Source organism: Pholcus phalangioides, unplaced genomic scaffold, assembly GCF_987345545.1.
Source record: "Pholcus phalangioides strain wild (caught in Gottingen) unplaced genomic scaffold, Ppha-v1.0 ptg000020l_1, whole genome shotgun sequence".
NCBI classification, from domain to species: domain Eukaryota; kingdom Metazoa; phylum Arthropoda; class Arachnida; order Araneae; family Pholcidae; genus Pholcus; species Pholcus phalangioides.
In genome coordinates, this window is record NW_028301613.1 from 5810996 (window position 1) to 5835375 (window position 24380).

General features: G+C 36.9%; 1 protein-coding gene across 1 annotated transcript; it reads left to right on the plus strand.

Moving 5' to 3' along the window:
• Positions 1-207: 207 nt before the first annotated feature.
• On the plus strand, positions 208-21848 carry LOC149070845 (growth factor receptor-bound protein 2-like). The gene is made up of 6 exons (XM_089248337.1): positions 208-335; positions 2394-2497; positions 5305-5399; positions 9418-9537; positions 9712-9877; positions 12326-21848. The coding sequence occupies exons 2-6, from the start codon at positions 2420-2422 to the stop codon at positions 12497-12499; spliced, it is 633 nt and encodes a 210-aa protein (XP_089104463.1). The 5' UTR covers positions 208-335; positions 2394-2419; the 3' UTR covers positions 12500-21848.
• Positions 21849-24380: the final 2532 nt, after the last annotated feature.

Sequence of the window (24380 nt, forward strand, 5' to 3'; positions counted from 1 at the left end):
GCGAATCACGTTGCGCGCGGCACAGGAAACCTGCTCCTAGGAAAACCCGGCTGAGAGAAAAAAAAAAGGTTTCGATTTCCTGCAATTTTGCTGAAAATATATGGTCAGTACCGGTTAACCCCTAACTCTTCTTAATTTACCGTTAATTTAACTTTTCATGAACTGGCAACGATGAAAGACGTAAATATTGCGTTAATAGATTTCACGCTGAATAATAATAAAGTCAAGTCAAGTCAATAAATTTCATGATTTTTATTTTTCTCTCTAGAAAAAAAAAGGGGGAAATTATTGCCCTGTGATGTAGCAAGAGTGACTTCGAATTCACTGAAAAGGCAGTGAGTAGATCATGAATTCATTGCGATTCTTCAAACAAAATTATAAACAAAGTATCCATATTAAACTACACGTACAAACAATCCCAATTACGAGGGAAATAAACCTCCCAGGAAAGGAATTTTATTTTACTGCCTTAGGCAATGATGTTTCGATATTTTAAATGACCCAGATGTTGTTATTGATATTGGAAATTAATCGGGTAGTCATGATATCGTTGGGATATTTTAACTTTTCCCTTTTTTTAAATTTCGTTTAATTGAAAGGGATAAAAATTAAAGTAATGGGAAAAAATTCCCTCCAGGCTAAAAATGCAATTACACATTCTCACTGAATTAATTGAGATCAATGGCACTTGCAGCGTTTCTTTGTTGACCACGTAGGGAAATTCTTGATAGTTTAGTGATTGGAAAGTGAGTTGAGTCGATTTATTGGCGTTTTAATTTGATTATATATGTTAGTATGGGTCATCAGTTTAAGATCTGTGTCTATTTTCATATTAAGTATATGTTAAAGGGGGTCCTTGTCCTGGGATATTTTAATAGGGGGTGCTCAGTGCCATCTTAAGGCATTGGCCTGGCGGGGGGGGGGGGGCTCGAGAGAAGAAGGGCCTGATAAAAATATGATCTGGTTGAAATTTTCTTCTAGTGGGGCTACAGAAAAATCACTTGGCTGATGGGGGAGGGGCCCATGATGATCTTAAGACAGCCCGGAGGCACAGGTTAAAAAAATGAATGTACAGTTTGGGGGGGGGGGAGGATGATCACTCCCAAGAGCTGAATAATATAGGGGTAAATTTGTCTGTCCCGTAAAATACTGATGATTCCATTCACCTATACAATAAATAAGTCACTTCGCTCTCTCTAACTATACTGCCCTGTATCTGCCTGCCTCTACTCCATTCGCAGCTTAAGCTGTGTGCATTTGCTCCATTTACAGCTTGAGATGTCTGCTTCGGTTTCTTTTCAGCTGAAGATGCCTGCATCCACTCCATTTGCAGCTTAAGATGTCTGCATTTGCTCCGTTTGCAGATTAAGATGTCTACCTCCCACAAAACAGAATGTTTTGCATTGTTCTGCAATGAACCCTAGACTGACTGGAAATGTGCGGTAAAAATACCCATATAATAGTGTTTTCTACTCTTTACTTAAAATTTTTTAGAGATGGTTCTGCAGCAGCATTAAGTGTATTCTGCTTTGGGGACTAACTCTGCTCCATTCTCAACTTAAGAGATGTCTGTCTTCTCTTCATTTGTGGCTGAAAATATGTGCCTCCGATCCATTCACAGCTTAAGATGTCTACTTCAGCTTCATTTGCGGGTGAAGATGTCTGCTGCCGTTGCTCCATTTGCAGCTGAAGATAATATGTTTTGGCTTCTTTTGCATCTGAAGATGCCTGCTTTAACTCCATTTGCAGCTGAAGATGTCTGTCTTCGCTCCATTCGAAACTGACAAACATATGCTTAGGCTTCATTCACATCTGGCAATGCCTGCTTACACTCTATTTGTAGCTGAAGATGTCTGTCTTCATTCAGAAGGTCAGATCCTTCTGCCTTCAACAGTTGCCAGTCCTGCACTCAAGCCATTAACAGTGCATGTTCACTGTGCACTGTCTTCGTTCACTGAGGCATTTTGCGAACTCCAACTCCCTCTGACACTAAAAAATTAATAATACCATATTTCTCTTCTTTAATCACAAACATTCCGCAGACACAGATGAGGAAAAAACCCCACAGATTACCCGTTGAACGATACTGTTAGCGGACCATCAACACATATCACATGATTCCACGTGACTACCTTGGACAAGTCCATTCCCCCACTAATGGGTTGCCTTCTTTACCTTCGCTCTACCTCCACAAAAAAGTGTTGCTACAATCACACAAAAACATACCAAATTATAACCACTGTTCCACTTTTATTCGATCCACCCTTATATATCTAAAATGCCTTAAAGGCAGGCATATTTAAAATGTGACAGAATTCAACCTAAGCTAATCTTTTGCTTTTGCCAAAGATGTGACCTCCCAAGTCTAAACCAATTCAATTTTCTAACTACAGGTCAAGAAAAACATTGAACTCCGAGGATGGAAGCAGTAGCGAAACACGATTTCAATGCCACTGCAGAAGACGAGCTTAGTTTTCGAAAGGGTCAGGTTTTGAAAGTACGTCAGAACAAACTGATTTTTTATTTATTTTTTTCATTAAAATTATTTACATGTCTAATGCATGATATATACTATATATATGTTCAGCCTATGGCCCAAAGGGCCAAATGAGGCCTTTGAAGTCATTGCAAGTGACCCGTGACCTCAAACTTAATTTCGTAAAAATGAACTAATCAGCACACCTACAGATCCCTTGAGTGTCCAGTGACATATTAAGTGACCTGCAACACAGTTTCAGTGTGCTTAGGCAGACTTTGGTACAATTCCACGTTACACGTGTCCCACATTGCATTTACTGATCATGATCACTTAAGTGACCTGTGGCACAGCTACAGAGCACTAGGTCATTAGAGACCATTTATTTTTGTATCAGTGAATTTGAGTGGGCCACACATCCACTGAAGAACAGCATCCTGGGCATCTGGCTTAAGCCTCCACCCTGTAAATCATTGGAAAATACCACGATACCATGAAAGATCGCAGATTGAGTGTGCTGGAAATAGCTGATGTTGTGGGCATTTTAATAAAGCAGGTTCACAATGTGCTTCATGAGAAATTGAAAATTTAAACGCTTTGTGCGAGACGGGTCCGGTATTTCTGAAGATTGATCAAAAGCAAATGAATGCAAAAGGAAATTCGTTGATATTGGCTCATAATCCTGAAGATTTTCTGGGTCGATTTTTGACCGTGGGGGAAACATGGATTCACCAGGGTCAAAACAACTAGAGATGGGACGAATATTTGGCTGTTATTCGGTATTCAGCCTAATATCTGTAAATCTAAGCACAACAAACTAATTTTAAAGAATGTTAATTTGAATTTTTAGCATAAATTAAAAATTTATAGATTCAATTTACATTTTTAATTGGGGGTTCTCCTATATTTTAGAAGTATATGACATCCATATTTGTTATGGGCATCTCTTTCCTCAGCCACCTCATTTGGCATTTTGCCTGTTGTGGCCTTGCGTTTGTATTTGTATTTTATTGTACGATGTAGGGTTATGTCTGTGAATTTCGTGGATAAGTAAAACATTAACTGAAATTCCTTGCAATTTCAACAAAAATTAATGAGAATTTCTAACTGACATAGGGTTCGGAAAACCGGAAGCAAATTTTCAACTAATGTAAGAAATAATTCCAAAACTGATGAAAATTAGGACCTAATGATGGAAATAGTCACTAAACTAATGAAAAATTTGGGACTGATGAATAAGAAAATATTTCTTAAAAATATATAGGCACGTATGAAAATTCAGAATCAATGAAAGGAATCATTCCAGAACTAATGAAAGAAATAATTGTAGAAATAATGAAAAGAATAATTCCCCAGAACTATTGGAAGAAATAATGAAAGAAATAATTCCAGAACTAATGATAGGAATAATTCTGTTACTAACTAAAAATAATTCTGTTACTAACTAAAAATAATTCTGTTACTAATGAAAAGAATAATTCCAGAACTAATGAAAAGAATAATTCCAGAACTAATGAAAAGAATAATTCCAGAACTAATGAAAAGAATAATTCCAGAACTAATGAAAAGAATAATTCACAAACTACTGAAAGGAATAAATATCCAAAACTAATGAAAGGAATAATTTAAGAACTAATGAAAGAAATAATTTCAGAACTAATGAAAGAAATTCTTCCAGAGCTAATGAAGAGAATAATTCCAGAACTATTGGAAGAAATCATTCTAGAAATAATGAAAGAAATGATTTCAGAACCAATGAAAGGAATAATTCCAGAACCAGTGAAAGCAATAATTCCAGAACTAATGAAAGGAATAGTTCCAGAACTAAAATGAAAGGAATAATTCCAGAACTAATCAAAGAAATATGGTGGATAACAGACTTTGATATAACGGACCAAGAAAAAATATCCTTAAGAGACGTTATCATATCAAGAGGCAGTAAGCGGAGTTTCATATTAGACTTTATACATTTCCAAACAAGACTTGGAAAATTATTGTTCTAGAGAGATTTTTGTGGTTATTTCGAGTGTCGTCGTAGTGACGTTTCACTGTACTTTCAGAATTGATAAAGATTCAAAATTTATGAAATAAATAATTCAATAATTAATGAAAGCATTCAATAATTTGTGCGCCCCCCCCCCCCCCACCTGTTTGATTCGGGGGCTGTGGCCCATAGCTATAATTGATAAATATGTTTTTCACTTCTATTACTATGAGTGCTGGTCTTCTCAGAGTATGGGGGGCCTGGTGCGACCACACACTCAAGGGTGGCTACAAACATGATGGAGGCTCACAATTCGACATTTATTCATTGCCCATCTAATATAGTGAAACTGTATGAAACGGAAGGTCAAGAGACTGAAATAATATTCCATTTTAGACGGATTTCCATTTTATAGTTTCAAATCCAAGCACCAATCATTGAACAGACTGTATTTTGAGTCTGTTTAAGACAAGTTTCCTTCTCGTACAGTGTCCGTCTTAGACAGGTTTCGTTGTGTATTGAAAGACTGTATTATTAAGTCTTATTTATTATTGATGGGTTTTATAATAAATTTCATAAAAATATAGAATAAGAAATTGGCATGAACAACAGGAATGGACAGAAGTGCAGACCAAAGATGAATGACATCCCGAGAATTTTGCGCATGCTTAGTCTAAAAAAAAAACTCTATATATTCCCGACATTAGCTGGTGTGCTAGTATGCTTGGAATACCTGTATTTTAAATCGTGAAGGGAAATTTGAGTCAGAGATTCTGAAAAATTCTTAAATACCTTTATTACTCTCTCTCTGTGACATATAGGGTTTTATTTAATATCTTTTCAGATTCTAAACATGGAAGATTCCGACTGGTACAGAGCAGAGCTGGAATCTAAAGAAGGATTCATTCCTAGCAACTATATTGAAATGAGGAATCATGAGTAAGAACATTTCATTCCCTATTGACGTTAAATGTTGTCACATTTGTGTGTCACTTTATGTTATGAACCCACCTTAATGCTGAATTTATGGCCCCAAATGATTTCACATGTAGCCGAATTTCCTCCATACAAACAGAGTTTTTCATTAAAAAATTTCAACTTTATGTGCGTGTGTTAAAGTAGTGTTGATCCACCGGAATCTCCACTTATTATAAGCCGAAATTGCTTGGCATTCGTTTCTATGATTCACCGTTATCCCAAAATTTTGATTTTTTTCCCCGATCCCATTGCCAACCGTGCATGTAATTGATTAAATAATTAATCGACATTCAACAAAATTGGACTTCAACTTGGGCTGGGTAAAATTTTGTGTACCAGACACTACATTTTCCTCCAACTTCTGTGCACATGTTTTACCGAAGAGTGAAAATATTTCCACTATTAAAATGTATGGTTGTTTTAGTTTGAGCTATATGGAGTTTGAAACCAAACCAAGGAATTATTGCGGAACCATTATTGCGGAATACATATGGAGACCCTGTTCAACAGGCTTCAAAACTGTAGAGAAATATGTCCTTTCCCCTTGTTAATACAAGATTTCTCGAAAGGCTGGTTGTATTTGAAATTCAACTCTGCCTCTCATGGGGGACTACTATTAAACCACACACGCACCTCATCCATATTCCTCTGCGGAACTTCTAGCCCCCACTGGGACTCAAAACTGTCCTTTAACAGGAGTTGTCTGCTAAAGGGGAGTGTTAGAAGATTCCGCTGTAGGTTAATAGATGTCGAATACCACAACCATGCACGCGAGTCTAGTTTTTCGAATAACAGTGCCAAGAGTGTGGTTTTATCATCGGGTAAACTTTGTTTTGACAAAAATGACGGCCCAAACCATGTGTTTTGGTGTTATTTGACTACTTTGTATAGCAGTGTTCCCGAAGTGGGCAATATCGCCCCCTGGTGGAAGATGGAATGGTCGGGGGGGGGGGGGTTAATAGAAGCTACGGGTATAACATAAGATTCTATGGTCTCACACTTGAGTTGGGGGGGGGGCGATGAGAGGAAAACATTTTCTGAAGAAGAGGTCGATGAAACAAAAAGTTTGGAAAACTATGGTGTAAAAGAAAGCAAATAAAAAATTTGTTGGGAAATATGATTGTTTGTTAATTGAAAACTGATAGACTAATATAGATGAGGAGTAGAAAAAAATGGAGTCCTGATGATTCGGCAAGTTCAGTTCGATAATACACTATATGGCCATAAGTCATGGGGAGACACTTTGGAGTACAGAGATTTTTTTCGAATTTCTAGAAAAATATTTGATAAAAATTGTTCTGAAATTTTGGTCATGTAAAGCCTATGCGTGTGTACTCACAATTTCCAGTGATAATTTAGTGACTTGTGCATTAAGGGGGACCGACAAAACATCAATTAAAAAAAGAGAACTTTTTGACCAACCTTGTATCAGAAAACGCTGTGAATAATTTTTTTAACTTCAACAACATATTGTTACAAACTATAGATGATAGATGGCGCGATTTGATTCAATGGCTCTCAGAAATATCCAAATCTGTTAACAGCAGGTGATACCAGTTTCGGTATTGCGCAAAGGTGTGCAATTGGCGAAGAACTGGAAAGAATCTTCCAGAGGGTTACGCCCTCTCCACACAGTGGCGCCACAAACCTGGTACTATGAAATAGAAATTTGTGGAATGTTCTTTTTCTCGAAGTTTCCACTAGAGCTATAAATAGGGACGATTCAAGATTAGAGACTTGATGAAAAATCAGTTGTGATGGAACTTTGCGAGAAAGTTGTTAGCTCTCTGACTAGCTTGGAAATACGTGTGAATTGCTATTCTGTAAATAAATCTATGTTTGTCCGTCGAACCGCTTCTTGTTTTGCAATCTCGAAGTCTTGTGGAAAATTATCTGGCACAATATTTTACCTGCTACTTCAAATGTTTGTAAGCATTTTCATGAAAACTGCGCTTATTTTCACAAAGATATGAACATTTCTCCTAAAATTTCTAATTTTAATCACACTTGTTTTTGCTTATAACAAGCTGAGTTTTCAATAAAATTTCACAAAACTTACAGAAAATAATTTGACGACGTTAAAGTGACACATTACATTGAAATTTGGAATGAAACTGTTTGATATCTCGTGGGATTTGAGCATTTGAAGGAAATTATTTTCAAGTACACATGCACAAAAGATATCAATTTCATTTTTTTAACCTCACTCTATCACCTATATCTTTCTGAATTTTCATGACATTCGACTGTAATCAACATTCCACTTTTAATTTTCACAGAAGTTGCTCTATACACACCCAATCACGCTTGTAACGTTCCCACTTATAATGTTTTCCTGCTTAGTACTACTCATTTTTTCGTGGTCTCAACCCTAAGTCATTCTCATGTAAAATTTCCCATTTAAAGCATTTTCCCACTTACAACGTTTTCCATGATGGTTTTTGAAAAACGTTATAGGTGGGATCCACAGTAGTTGGCAACCAAATTGTAAAAAATGAAAATTGATATCTTTCTTGCATTCATACATAAAAATTATTTCTTTCAAATGCGCATGTGTCATGGGATATCAAATAGTTTCAATCTGAATTTTTGTATACTGAGTCACTTTTATGTTGTAAAATTTCCTGTAAGTTTCGTAAAATTCAATTGAAAATTCTACTTGTTATAAGCGAAAAACCATGCTATAGAAATTAGCATTTTCAGAAAAAACATCTGTATCTTTGGGAAAATACGTGCAATTTTCACAAAAATGCATACAAACATTGGAAATAGCAGGTGAAATATTTTGTCGAAGTTAAAAATCATTTGCAACTTTTTCTGATACAGGGTCGATCGAAAACCATTTTTTTTTTCTTATTTGATACTTCATTGGTCCCATAAATGCATTCGCGATTAAATTATCACTGGAAATTGTAAGTACATGCATGAGACTTTACACTACCAAAATTTCAGAACAATTCGTCTAATATTTTTCTAGAAATTAAAAAAAAAAAATCGCTGAATTCAGTGTTCCATGACTTATGGCTATATAGTGTAGTTTCCCCCTCTCTATCTTTAGTTGATGATATTCAGTAAGAACTCGTGGACCACTCTTTACAGTCGTGAGGACCCAGGTTTGATTCATGCAAATGGTTTTGGTGGTGGTGAGCGGAAATCCATTTTCTGTGGCGAGTACAAATAGCTCAAGAATATTTAAACCATTCCCCCTCCCAAAAAAAAAACAACAAACCATACAAGCAGTAATCTGGAAATTTTTGTTTCTAAATTTTTAAAAGAGAGGGCAGCATTTCATCAACAAATGATGCATATTTCTCCAAACAATATTGTTTGCTTTCAATACTTTCTGGCATGCACCAATTCATTAAAAGTCTCCTAGAGGAATGTGATGATGTGCACATTTAGCAGGGCTGTAGTGTGCCTTTTCAGGGCCCCAAGGCACACTTTTCCTTGGGCCTTTCTTGAAAAGGTTATTAGTATGCAAAATAAGTGTAAATAGTTTAGTGGTAATATGTGGCTTGGGGCAGTGCCCCCATTGCTTAGCCTGGTTACGGCCCATGACATTTAGTTTAATGGTACCAGTAAAAGCTCATAGTAGCTGGTTAGGTTTTTATGGCCATTGTTCAATGAAAGGAAATCTCTTAGAATAATGGTCCATCACAAGTTTGAGCCTGTAAGTCAGCATTTCTTCAACAATAGTGGTTAGCATCATTGCGGAAACATGGAGTTGAAAGAAAACCCTTAATTTATAGACCAGCTTAAGTGTAGTCACCTATATATATATATATATATATATATATAACTGTTTGATTTAGTCGGTTTCATCATTTAATGATGCCCACTGCTGGTGATGGAGAAATGTTAAGTCAATAGAGCCTCTGTCAGCCTGAGAGACTCATTCGAAAGCACATTGCGGTGGTATTTTTATTTTTTTTATTTTTGTGAACTAGTCTGGATTGTTGTTCATGATCTGTATTTACAGCTGGTATTACGGTCGGATATCAAGAGCCGATGCAGAGAAGCTGCTGTTGACAAAGCACGAAGGTGCATTCCTCATTAGGGTCAGTGAAAGTTCTCCAGGAGATTTCTCTTTGTCTGTAAAGTAAGTAGAATTGCAAAAATATATGTTGCATAGATCAGGTGTTTGGGATAGCTATTAGTTGCTTTTGTGTTGTAATGTGATTTGTACATTGTCCACATGCATCATCCTTTAACAGATTCATACCAAAAGTGTTTGATCTGTTTTTTTTTTCCATTCTAAATTTTCTCGATTCAGGTGTGGAAATGGGATCCAACACTTCAAGGTGCTGAGAGACGCACAAGGGAAATTCTTCCTTTGGGTCAAGAAGTTCACCTCGTTGAATGAATTGATCGACTATCATCGCTCTGCCACTGTCAGCCGTTCTCACGATGTCAAACTGAAAGACATTCAGAAAGAAGAGGTATTATTTTAGTTGTGTTTCGTCAGTTAGCTAAACAGGCAATACCTAAATACAATAAAAATAGCTGTGTGAGTTGACCTTCAGACACTACAGCAGGGTCAGTAGAGCATTGATTGGCATTATAAGGGGGTCTGCAATGTCAAAAGGTTGGGAAGCACTGGTCCTGAAAGGCCTTTTGATCTTATTGAAATGATCACTGATGTGCCAGGAAAACTGGTACAGATGAGCATTTGCAAATAAAGGAGAAATACCGTCAATCAATTTAAGGCAATGCAGTCAGCAGCTCTTGTATTAAACAGGTAGCTAGAAGCTGTTTGATTGGTTTCTGCTGCTAAAATGGCAGGCTCTCACGATTTAAGTGACTTTGAACGGGGCTTATATATAATAGTATGCTCTTGTGAGATTTGCCACAGCATTTCCAAGGTAGAGATGAAATTTGGATTTTTGTGCGCAACCATCACAAGAGCATATCGTGAGTGTAAAAAATCCAGAAAAGCATCAAATCTTAGATAAAGATGTGCAACGTTTATCTTGCATTTCCCGGTTCATTATTAAATTAAATCAAGTGTGATCATTGAATGGATAACAACAATGAAAGGAATTCGTCATTCATTAAATAATAAACATTTATTCTGTTAACTATTAGAATTTATCACAACATTTTTACAAGAAATTATCACAGTTAGCTTTCTGTCTCAAAACATTATATCGAAACAATAAAAGAACCCTCTCACCACTTTGTCCAGAAATTCATGTGCTAGTCCACATCGTCCACAAACCAGTCCAAGATATCACAATTAAGCATTGGTCACTCATGCACCACGATTGGAGAAAACCCCAGAGCCGGGTTCACACAGGTTTGAGTCCTGAAGTGTCCATTGTAACCACAGGCCAGCCACTGCGCAGGAGACAGCAGAAGGCAGACGTTGAGAGAAGCCCAGTAGGCAGCCGGTCTGGCTACCGATCAATCCACACAACCGACGAGACCATAACAACTTTTGACCATCACATGAGACGAGACAGGTGCCGAAGCACACCTTTCTAGAATTAGTACTTTGTTATAATTGAGAGACCACCTGGCGTATGCCTTAGAATAAGTAACTGTTTCGAAGACGCAGGAATCAGCTGGACGTGAGCATCTTTCTGTGCATTTGGTATTTATATGAGAGCTTTCCCATAATGCCTCATGACAGAACTAATCACAAGGTCGAGGGTGCGATACTGAACTTGTATCTAATTTACATATCTTCATGAGAGAGAAAGAAATAATATTGTAAAAAAATATGTCACAGAATCTGACAACAAATACAAGAAATTGGAGATCTGGCCAGGATCCACAACTCTTAGGCCTATTGCACATTGTATAACTCATGATATTATTAACCGTGAGGTGGTCCGAGGACTCACAGACGGCGTGAAGGTAAAAATTATTGCACATTTATATTTATATAACACTTTGCAAAACATTTACATTATATTGCACAATTAATTAATTTCTCAACACAACAATTCAACGTTTGAGCTTGACGATGATTCCCCCCCCCCCGCGCGCGGACCCCCCGCCGGCGATCCACAGGACTTCCCATTGTATATCGGCAACTAGCGGGCCCCTCGTGTTACAGATGCTGAGGACCTGGACCACCGACGACTGACAAGAAACATTTCATGAGATATATGTGCAACATTGCTTCAAATCACTACAGATTTTATTGTCGAAGGTAACAACAAGTGTCATATGACTGCAAGGCACAAAACTATGCACCTTGCTAGCACAGCCATTGGACCATTGACAACTGGAAACACATTGTCTGTTCTGACAAGCCGTATTTTCAGTTGTATCAGGCTGATGGACGTATATGGGGATGGAGAAAATCCCCATAAAACCATGGCCTCCGCATGTCAAATGTAACAATGCCATTATGTAAACATCCTTTTCGATCACTTGCATCCATTCCATGTCCTGTTTGCATTCTGACGGGCTCAAACAATTCCAACAGGACAATGCAACACCACACAAGTCTGAAGTTGCTACCGAGTGGTTCCAGGAGCTCTCTCCTGACTTAAGCATCCTCCGTAGGCCACCTTAATCCCCAGACATGAGCATTATTGAGCACATATAGGTGTAACATGCTGTACAAAATCACCTCATACCATTATAGAATTTTGGACTGCTCTGAGAGAATCATGGTGTGAATTGCGTTTATGATACCTTCACGCATTAGTGGAGCCCATGTTACTCCGTGTTGCAGCAGTTCTGAGTGCTCAAGGGAGGGACCTCATCGATATTTGGTGGGGTGTATCAGTTTTTCTGGTAATTCAGTATATATCAAGGCTCTACCGAGTACTAAACAGTATTTTCTAAGAAGATATAAACAAACATTTCTTGTTACCATGAAAATCTTTCCGAGGGTCAGCTGTATTGCCAATTAATTCTTTTCTCTCTTCCAGCATCGGGTGCAAGCAATGTACGACTTCAAGCCGCAGGAACAAGGGGAGCTGGAACTGAGGCGAGGCGACATCATCACTGTAACGAACAAAGCCGACAAGAATTGGTGGGAAGGCAAAATCGGCAACAAGAAAGGAATTTTCCCGGCTACCTATGTAGCACCTTACAAGAGATGAATCAGCAGTTTTTTTCCTTTCCTTCCATGCCCACCAATGAACATAGTGAAGAAATCGACTGAGGAACAAATTTTGCATCAACTCGTTTGCCGACATCTCTCCCTCTCTATCACTGTCTGTGCCAATCGCTCTTTTTTTATATACTTAGTGTGCATGCTGAGGAGTACTTTACTGTGTAATATCGTGCCTGAAAAACTGTAGGAAATCTTTGTTGTGATTCGTTGACGTCTCAGAAGAAGAAAAAAATATATGTATATATATATATGAATCATTCATTAGATTGGTTGCCGAAAACAAAAATTACATAATATATATATATATATATATATATATATATACAAACATCGCTTATACATCTATCATAAAATTAATTCGGAAGTAATATTTTTGCCATACGTTGGTTGCCATAACTTCGAAAATTTGTACATAAGAAGAAATACTTAGCGGTTACGAATTACTTTGATCGTTTACTCATTCAAAATCTTGGTAGATCGTTGAATTATTACTGTTATCACGAGAAATATGTATATTTGTAATTTGTGAAAGTTTAGGTTTTTTCAAGTGTGGATGTATTAAAATGCTCGAGACATCTTAGAACAGGGGTGCGCAACCTCTGACCATGGGCCAGATACAGGCCTGCCAAGGTATTCCAGTAGAAAAATGTCAATACATTGGAGGCATCGCGAGTTATCACCAAACAATTGTCAAATCCGAGTAAAAATGCCAATTTTAACAAAAAAGAATTGTCAAAGGCAAGTAAAGTTGCCAATTGTAGCCAAAACTAATTTCAATAAAAAAGAAGCAAAAAAGGAATTGTCTAAGGCAAGTGAAGTTGCCAGTTACAGCAAAAGAAAATTGTTGAAATTGCTGAAAAATCACCAATGATGGGAAATACGTCGCAATGGATTAAAATATAATTAACCAAAAAAAAAAAATTCACCTGTTTCACAAATATGTGATATGTGAATATATTTATATGACTATAAATAATTACTATAGTCATAATTATAATATAATTCATAAGTTATGAAAATAATCTTGATTCTAGTAAGCTTCGTTAAAAATACGAGACGTTTTATAAAAAATAAACTGGGATGTGGCCAAGATTATCGGGAAAGACTCGTAAAATACATGTCATATCGTTACACTATATAAACCAGTTTCTGGCCCGCAATTAACAGAAATACTGCATATCTGGCCCAGATCAAAAAGGTTATGCACCCATGTCATAGAACATGTTTAAGAATATAACAGCGTTAAGCAGATGTATATTTAATGAAAAATGTATTCAAGATTTCATTTTTGAAATGTAAGTCCAAAAAAGTAGAGATATTCATAGCGTGGAATTAGAGAACACGATAAACAAAAGAATGTGAGATAGATAAATCCTCGATTACCAAAATCGACCCAGGAATGAGCATGTGAGTATTAGGAACATTCAAATGAAAGCCAATGTTTAAAGCAGTGGTGATTGGTCAGTTGACTGTTGAAAGCTCTTTTACGCTGGCAGTTATGGCATCTCGAGGTTTCTTGCGATGATCCTATTGTTCAAAAAAAAAATCATGAAAACGTTTCATGAATTTTTTTTTTGGAAAATGTGAAAGTAAAATATGCAGGTCTACTCGTTGTTGAAGGGGTTTTTCCTTTCTAAGGCAGCCGCTTTTGACATAGTCTTCATTGGAAGTTTCAAGCAATATAAACCGAATAAAATTACCTGGAGAAATCGTGGATGGAATAATTTGGTTAATCGAGGTTTTAATGGTGAATGAAATTCCTTCTCGTTACAGTATTACGGCTGATTTGTTCCATTCTGTTTCCACATGTTCGTATGCGACATTCCAATGTGGTCGTTATTTTATAATGGGCTATGTTAATTTTCTTAATAGGTTTTTTTTCTCACTTGTTAGATAATAATCATTTTATAAATTTTTATTTTTTCTTAGTGTTGCCATACTTGATTACAAAAATATTATTACTGAAATATTTTATTATTTTTCTTGCAACTTTTTTTGATAGAAAGTTGTTGACGTCGTGTTGTGCACCTCATTTGTTGTGTTTGGGTCCAATGAATGGAAATTTTTTTGTAATTTGTCGAGAAATCGCTCGTACTAAATGATCCCGATAGAGACGATGTCAAGGAACACACACATTCTTAAATTCATCGCTGCTATTAATTTTTTTTTTACATGTACAGTTAAGTCATAGTGGTCAATTCAAACTACCGTATCATTTCAATTTGATGACACATACAAGGTTTGCTCAAAAAGTATCCGACCATTTCTCATTTGTGAACCAGTGAAGATAGAGAAGATGTGGTTTCGTGCACGTACGTAGGTGATCTTAGTGGGCATGATGGTTTTTCCTGCTGGCAGACCGCCGATGAGTGTGGAAGTGTAAGTAAGCGCTTTCACATTTTCGTTTTTTTTTTTTTTTTGGTGAAATGGGAGAAAAAACTTAACAATGCTACTGGATTTATTGTGATGGAGCTGCCAATTGAGATGCAGAATCTCTTGGAAGTACTCCTTGACAAAAGTTGTGTGGTGCATACTCGTGATGAACCACATCACTGGAGTCAAAGAAGATGGTTAGCATGACTTGGAGATTGCATCTCCTGATGACCAAATTGTCCGTCGGGATGAATGAATCCAGTGCTGATGCTTGACTCATTTGCAAGTTCTCTGATCATGATTTCATATCACCAGAGCTCTCACTTGGTCAATAACAATCTCATTTCCGGATGTTGATGGCCCATCAGAGGGTGCTTCACTTTCCATTGATGTGCAGTGATCTTTGAAGCTGTTGTATTATACCCACAAAATTTAATGCAGTAGCATTGTTTAAGTTTTTACTGCCATTTTGTCAAAAACAAAAATGTGACAGTGCTTACTTACACTTCCTCATTCACCTGCAGTCTGCTGTGACTGGCAGCTTCTGTGGGCACGGGAAAAAAATTCAAGCATGCGCACTAGAATTGCCTACATACGGGCACCAAACTACGCCTCTTTAGCAAGCACAAAAAATTATGGTTGGATACTTTTCGAACAAGCCTTGTATATAAGTTAGTATCGCTCCATGCATGATTTCTTTTAATCATTAATATGGATATCATGTTCATATTTACTCACCCTCGTTTTTAAATGTTGAGCACATGTATATACAGGGTGGGCAAAAAGTCTGTAGAAACTTTGAAAACCAGAAAAGTAACCAAAATAAAAAACGGTTTGCATTGCTAGGTCACGGGAATCTTTTTAAGACCGGAAAAAGAAATATCAAAAACATCCGATAGATGGCGCTGGTAAGAGCAACTTTGGTGGAAATATGCAAATGAGACAGTTATAAGAACTTGCGCTCCTGATCCACAATCAGTTCACCATTGTAAACCGCATATGTGAACAAGGATGCTGAGTGCAAAGGATAAAGCTTTGTTGGGGAAGTTGTTATCCCGGTGGTGGTGGTCATGTGAAATACACACTGCTGTAATAAATGATTTGGAGGCATTCTGTTCATTATTTGCATATCTTTTGACTTGTGTACATCAGCGCTACCTATCGGCTGTTTTTTTTTTTAAGGTTTTTTCCGTCGCAAAAATTCCAGTGACCTAGCAATGCTAACCCTGCAAACCATTTTTTATTTCGGTTATTTTTCTGATTTTTATGAATTTGTAAAGTTTCTACACAGACTTTTTGTCCACCCTGTATATATCTGTTAAATCATATAATTTCAGGAGTATATCATTTAGTTTGATTTCTTGCATTTCGGATTATTTATATGAGCATTTCTCAGCATTTTACACCTGGAATAATATCAATGTTTATATACCTCTACATTGAACACGTTTTGTATTCAAGAACCAATCAGTGTTATCCATTATTATTTCTCATGAAACCGACCTCTAGTGATGTCTCGTTGATCATGCTGAGGAACACTGATCTTTAGTAGTTCATTTCATACAACAGCCACTCCTTGACTTACGAATAGGGTCTGTGTTCTGAGTATTGACTAAGTTTGAATCGAGTCAATTTGGTGCCAATTCTCTAATTAAGGATCAGAAATTAGGGAGAAGTTCCGAGACTTATTTTATTACAGGAGCATGAATACTGATAGAACCTGTTTATTTGGTGTTTCCTTCGAAGCAACTACTCTGTGCATTTTTGCCATTGTTCATGGAAAAACTGATATTTAATTCATGTGTGAACTTTAATTATGTGAGGATTGCAGGTTTTTTTTGTCAAATCCTCCAGTGATGCCTTCGTTACTGCTCTGAGAATCATTGCCCCCTTAAGCAAATTCCTTATCTGCAGAAGAAAGTCACATCGGACAAGATCAGGGTGAATTAGCTTGTTGTAGAAGTATCGGAATGTGATGCTTTGACAGGTAATCTGACACCAGGTGGGACCTGCGAGCCAGTTCAGTGTCTTGATGGAGCACCCACAACTTGGTCTTCCAAAGATCTGGTCACTTGCGTCTTACCGAATCATGCAGATGTTTGAGGACTCACGGGTCCTTCCTGGTGTCTGATTTTTTACCTGTCAAAACATCACACTCTGATACTTTCACAACCAACTTATTCCCCCTGATCTTTTGTCCCTTGTGCCTTTCTCTTTGGATAAAGAATTTGCTCAAGGGGCAATGATTCTCAGGTTCTGAGAAAGTGCAGCAAATAGCGACGAAGGCACTGGAGGACATGACAAAAAAAGGCTTACAATCTGCATTTGCACCTTTCAATTCACGTTATATATTTATATGAACAATGGCAAAAATTCATTATTGCACAAGGTAGTTACTTCAAAGGAGATGCCAAATAAACGGGTTCTACCTGTACTCATTCTTCCGTAATATAAAATAAGTCTCGAAACTTTTTGAACGTAGTAGTGTAAGTCGGAGAGTGGCTGTACATTTTCATATCCAGCATTGATATCTATTGGTCAACCGAATACATGGTTATATTGAAGATTAAACCATCGACAAAAATCTGGGTTTATTTTTCTTCTGAAGAAAAAAAAATCAAATTATTGAATCAAAAATTGTTGTCGTGAGCAATATGCCATATACATATATATATTTACAGAGAAATTGTAAAATTAGTTTTATTGTCTTGTGTGTTTTGATGTGCGTGTACTAATGTATATATACAGCGAAAATGTATGCTTCGCACACTAGTTGAATTTCTTCACTCTCACATATTCAAGTTATTAATGGTCTTTTTTTCTTTTCCTGGAAGATTAATCGTGCAGGATTGATTTTAAGTTGGAAAAACTTCTGAAATATTGTCATTTAATTTTTACCGAATGAATCTACTTTGTGTATGTATGAGGTCTGATCATAAAATTTTCGAAACTATGTTTAATTTTTTTTTTTTTTTTGAAACTAAAACGTGGGATGGGATGATGTATCACATGGCTATTGAGAGAACTTTCATGTGAGCATTGAAGTGCACACGTTTGTAAACACGAAGGGGATCATATTCAACATTCCCTCATGACAGGACGAGGGTGATTTTATTTTAAATTTTCTCATTAACTGAGAGGAAGGATGCTTGCATTCATGTCACAAAAAAATTTTCAGTGAAAGTCCTTGAATATTCTTATGACATGAAGATGATTCATTGTAAATTATTTTGTGATGTGAAGGCAACCAATTTCATTTACTCTCACATCATGAAGGTGGCCCTTTGATTCGTGACATGAATGTTACCTTCTTTGATTGTCTTATGACATGAAGACAACCCATTTAACTCTGTTGTGAGTCGGAGGTTAGTGTGAGTATTCTTATGACATGAAGGTGATTCATTGTAGATTAGTTTGTGACATAAAAAAGACAGACCATTTAATGCTCTTTCATGACATGGAGGGAGGAAACCCATTCCACTTTTACTTGCAACATGAAGGTTAATTCTTTCATGGCATGAATGTTGCCTTCATTAGTTGTCTCGTGACATAAAGATAACCCATTTAACATTTAGTTGCGACTCGAAGGCAAGTCATTGATCACCACCCAATATATGTAGATTATTTTTTGATATGAAGACAATTTAATAATGAACTGTTTCTTTTGACAAGGAAAACCCATATAAAACTTCCTCTTCCCAATATAAAGGTTATCCATTCATTCTTTCATGGCATGAAGGTGATCCATTTAACATTGATGATGTGAAGGCAAGCCATTGAATATTCTCATGACATGAAGGAGGTAACTTATTGAAGACTATTTTGTTATTGAGAGGTTTGTCAGTGCAATGTTCTCTAGTGACATGAAAGTTACTCATTGGTACTCTGATGATATGAAGACAATCCATTTAATGTTCTGTTGCGACACAGAGGCTAGTCGTTTGATATTCTTATCATATAAAGATGACTCATTGTAGATTCTTTTGTCGTATGAAGGCAATTCATTTAGCATTCTCTCATGACATGAAGGAAATCTGCTGGTTCCTTCATGATGCAAAGGTGATCTATTTACCATTCATGATGTGAAGGCAAGCTATAAGATATTAGGGCAACTCCATTTAACGTTCTGTTGTGACATGAAGGTAACTCATTGATTATTTCATGACATGGAGGTTCTCATGATGCAAAAGCAATCCATTTTGTTTTTGCTCATGGCGTGAAGACAATTCATCTAAAATTTTCTCATTCACCTGAAATAACCAACCTATAGTCTTCTAATATGAAAACAACTCATTTAATGCTCTCTCGTGTCAATGACATAACCTGTTTTTTTTTATGGCATGAAGGTTACCTATTGGTTCTTTGATGGCATGAAAGACAACCTGCTTAATATTCTGTTGGACACAAAGGCTGGTCCTTGAATAGTTTTCTGATGTGAAGATGACCTATTGTAGATTATTTTGTGATAAGAGGGAAACCCATTGACGACATGAAAGTAATCCGTCTAACATTCATGATATGAAGGCAAGCCATTGAATGTTTTCATGATGTGAACACCAAAACATACACATTGTCTCATGACATGAAGGTAAATTATTGAAGGTTCTCATGGCACAAAAGCTATAGATAGCTACTGATTATCTCATGGGTGATATTTACCTTCACGTTACGGTTCTCTCACTTGCTGTATGCAATCCCACTCGTTATCTTTGGAATAGTTTACTAGAAAGAAAATAAAGCACACACACAAGGTAACCAAACAAAATTCTTGTTTTTTGAGGACAGAAAATGTCACACATACCAGTCACCATTCCCATCAGCATCCAACATCACATTTCCAGCTGCATAACACTGTCATTATGAAATATGGGAGTCTTAGACTGCTTCATTTGCAAAAGATTCCGTGAAAGAGGCTTTTGTTCTCAAAACAGAAGATGTTACAATCTGTTGGTTAGTCTGCGGGAATGCAGTAGATGATATGTGTCTTCCTTCCGAGTCACTGTAACATATTCATGACCTGGAATCACAGTGGAGGAGCACTGCACCTTTGCTATCAAAGGATGATAGCTTCTATTTGCTGCTGCCGTTGATTTGTCTAACCCTGGGCTTCATGCATTCTGCAGCTTGATTTAGCTATTGATAAAACCTGACAAGCTGCTTCGATGCCCCAACGCTGCTTGAGCCATGACTGTGCAGCTGTCCTATATTCATGACCTGGAATCACCACGGAGGAGCACTACACCCTTGCTATCAAAGGATGATAGCTTCTATTTGTTGCTGGTGTATGACCCGCTGGATCGAATTGAATGCTCTCCCAATGCAGTGCAGTCGCGGGCCATGACTGTGCAGCTGTCCTATATTGGTCAAGGCGGGTGTCCCAACTCCAATCCTGATTCGCAACACACTTGTTTCAGTACCAGTGATCACTTCTTCGTGCTGGAAGCAGCAGGAATGTTGGTTACCTTGTACATTAATTAATAATTCAAAAAGATCTTATATTGTATATATGTAATAAAACGCATTTAACATTTGCAAACTCATATACTGTTGTTGGCAACATATTTTCTAGGAAACGCAAACAGGGACCTCATTTAACACTGCCTTCAAGAATGTTTTAAAGAATTCGGGTAAAAAATGCAAACGCTGTAGTGGGAATTGCGGGTTGTACTGTTACATTATGAATGTATTTTATTTGTTTAATATACGAACATGTGTTTCTTTATTGATCGATATGCTAGTCTCGTACAGGATAGCGTTTTAATATTGTTTTGCGCTTTTTTTTTTGGATCTTGTCAATTAGCGATGGCTTACAATGAATACATATATTTTTTTTAGATGCAATGTATCTACAATATAGTCATATATAATGTCATCATGTTTTTTTTTTATTTATAGATATTTCGTGTTTATTTAGGGAAATATATTTTTCGCCATTCTACAGTTTTAAGACGACTCTCATTGTATGAATCACGTGGATCAAGCAGACATGAATATTTTATTATAGCATGTGAATATTACGAGGATATTATTTGTTTTTTTAATGTGCAATGAAACACTTGTACAATGAGCGAAATAATTGTAACCATAGGTGTACGCAGAATTTTCTCAAGGGGGGGGGGATTCATTTCTTTTTTTCTTAAGGGAGGTTTACATTTTTTCCTGCAAAATAACACTATAATCTCGGCTTGAGGGGGGGGGGGGTTAGAACCCCAAAGCCCCTTTTGCGTACGCCAATGACTATAACCCACATGCCATTTATGTTTTAAAGAACAACTATTTAGGAAAAATGAGCTATTTAACACTAGAACGACAGGAATTTCGAACCACCTAGAACAGCAGATAGCAGCCATTTTTACCACGATAGGAAGAAATAAACATTAATTATTTTTCTTCACCAAAACAGTATCTATTCAATCTTTTCTATATTATTTTTGAAATAAACCCTTGTTCATGTACCTTTTTTTTCTTTGAATTTTCGAAAGAAGGGCTCGTTTTATGATAAAGACTAATTCAGTGTTTTGTTTCTTCAAAAATGAGGTTTGGCCATGTTCATCCAAATCTAGGGCTATTTGAGCCTCCAAATGATTGCTGATAAAACAGTGTAATGCACCCTCCTGCGTACGCACTTGAGTCTCATATATACGGGACAACCAGCAACTTTCAGCCCCCTCTGATGTTTTTTCATGTCGATACCAGTGGGTTTCACTGATTTTTTTTTTGAGATTTTTTAATTCTTGGCAGTCTACTCTGACAAGGTTTGCAGTATAATATGCTTGAGACTTTTGCTAAGAGATTGCAAGTGCGAAATGAAAAAAACCATGAATAGCCACCAAAAATCCCGAACAATGTAAAATACATACGTAAAACAGCTTCTCGATGCCGATTCCATTGTGCACTGAATGAATTCATTTTGCCGAACATCAATGACATTTATTATTACAGTAATAAAATTTCATAATTTCCTTTGTCCACGATTTCAATTTTTGTGTGTGCTTAAAGAGATATATTTTCTCTGTTCGCTAACTGTAGGATTATTAAATGAATAATGTACGACAACAAGATTTTTCAAAAGTGTACCTTTGAATGGTACAAAATGTGTACTGGAGAAAAGCAAATATTATGAGAGAACATCTGTTTCCTCAATATTAATTGTTCGCATAAGACTGTCCATTAACGCATGGGTTTTTTGCAATCATATTAGTTAAATGTCTGACCGCTACCGTTGTTATAGGCCAGGGTGGGGGTCTTTAACCTTTCTGTAGTTTGCGAGTACTGCTTATGCTTATCATTGAACAGAGCATCTCTTGTGGAAATGGTGTTCAACCTTTAGAAGAGTGCAGGCCACTTCATTGGTTTGAAAACGTTTTGCGGCTGCTAAATTGATCTGGAGCTGTGTCATGGGCCACGTGTAGGGGCACTGCAGGTCACTTGAGTGATCTGTAAATTTGCTGCAGGTCCCTTGCTTAAATGATCTGGAGATTTGTCATAGGCTGCTTGTGCAATCTGGAACTGCACCGTGGATCACCTAAGTGATATATAATTGTGCACTTAGTCCATTTTCACAAAATTAGGGCTCAAGGTCACCACATCATGTCACTGAGGGCCACATGGTGGTCATGCACGCCTTACGGCAACGTTTACACACGTATGCTTGAAAATCAGCATTTAATCGTAATTCTTGAATGACATTTTTACACGGTATTTGATTGAAGAGCTGATCAAGTAAGTTCTCGCGAGTATGAAATCCAGCGTAAGCATTGAGCGCTCTTTGGTGCTCACGAGCAACAGTTTGACGATGTCCGTTCTAGGTTGAACTTCATTTTAGCCCAATATAAACCCTAGAATATTCATACTTTAGAAATTGAGGAGCCTCCACAAGATGAAAAAGTCCTGAAATTTCTCAACAACCTAAGGGATAAAACCGTTCGGGTGTAATCGCATGTCGAAGTAGCTTTTGCAGTCAAAATGACCGCTTCCGTCGTTCTAATGTTGATAAAACTGGCAAAAATTATTTCAATTTCCGAATGGTCAAACAGTCAAAATTATTCAATTTTTAGTCATTTCGCAAATGTTGATAAGTTTTTGAACAAAAAAAACCCATTTTGTTAGTGTTCTTTTTTAAATTTCTGATTGTGTTTTGTACCGATTTTTACAACTCTATTTTGATACATTAGTTTTAGCGGGAGGGAGGGTTATAATTGGAGACCTCCCGTGGTTTTTTTTTTGTTTATATTATGTTGGAATAGATTATTATATATATACACACACATATGTAATATAGTGTTATCGTCATAAGAGCAACTTGAAGACTGTTGCAGCCATAATAATATAGAGTTGGGATGCCAGAGAACAGCTATGTTATCGTATTACTATTATTATAATTATTGTTATATCATCAGATTATTTGATCGCTATTGTAATTTTTCTAATTTGTTATTTTGTAATAAAAAAAAATGTGTGAAAAAAATTTTAGTGTGATTTTTTTTTTTTTCGTAGTGATTGATGGGATTTAAATCATATATGCAAAGGTGAGAACTTTGCGCCAAAATTAACATCTTGCGCCATCCTGCTCCAATAGTGCATTTCCGTATTTTTCTGCGCCAAATAGCGAATTTTGATTCAGTGTGTCCGGAATTTTGGAAAGGACGCCAAAAATTTTTTTGTTCATGCTTGCCGCGAAACGATTCTTTCCGAGAAGAGCGTGTTTTATTCCAACTGCACTTAAACTACCGCCTTATTTAAACTAACGGCTCCCCTCCATCGCGGAACCCCGATAATATCCGTGTTGGTTTAAAGCGCAAATGCGAGTCAGTTTAAGTTTTCAAAAAAAAAATGGCCACTGGAAGCAACAGAAATTACTGTAGTCGATCGTCATTGAGTCACACAAATCCTGATGTTTCATGAAAATATTTTCATTCCAGGAGTAAAAAGAACATGTTAGTCGAATTACGAATGCTAATTTAGAAACTTCGCGGAATAACGAGTGTCAGATCGCCAATATAGCCAAATAACGAGTGTCAGATCGCTAAATAATCAGTGCTGAATCGCCAAACATCGTATTGATTTTAAGGAAACAGTTATTTTCCGGATATTATGCTGAGGTGAGCTCGGAAAGAAAAGTCATCACGTCTCCGCCGGGACTCGAATCCAGGCCCTCTTGCATACCGGGCAAGCATGCTACCATCTACACCACTGGAGACGTGACCCTGCCTTCCTTATTTCACGCACTGTGAAGACGTGATGACTTTTCTTTCCGAGTTCACCTCAGCATAATATCCGGAAAATAACTGTTTCCTTGATATCTCGGGCTGAGAAAAAGCCATCTATCTCTCTCTAAATCGTGCTCATTCTTCAGAAATTCTCTCCCATTTTGCAACAATTTCTTTCTGAGTATAAAAAAAATTGAAAACTTAGATTTTTAGCCCATTTGAAGTGCTGCTGTTCATGTTCCAGACAGCAAATAGTGCCCTCAGCAAGCAAAAATCATCTTAAAT

What these genes read in the sequence shown, in the direction of transcription:
- LOC149070845 (XM_089248337.1), top strand. Translation starts at nt 2,420, where the DNA reads ATGGAAGCAGTAGCGAAACACGATTTCAATGCCACTGCAGAAGACGAG. An exon ending in GAAAGGGTCAGGTTTTGAAA is followed by an intron (nt 2,498 to 5,304) that starts GTACGTCAGAAC and finishes ATATCTTTTCAG; the next exon opens with ATTCTAAACATGGAAGATTC. An exon ending in ATTGAAATGAGGAATCATGA is followed by an intron (nt 5,400 to 9,417) that starts GTAAGAACATTT and finishes CTGTATTTACAG; the next exon opens with CTGGTATTACGGTCGGATAT.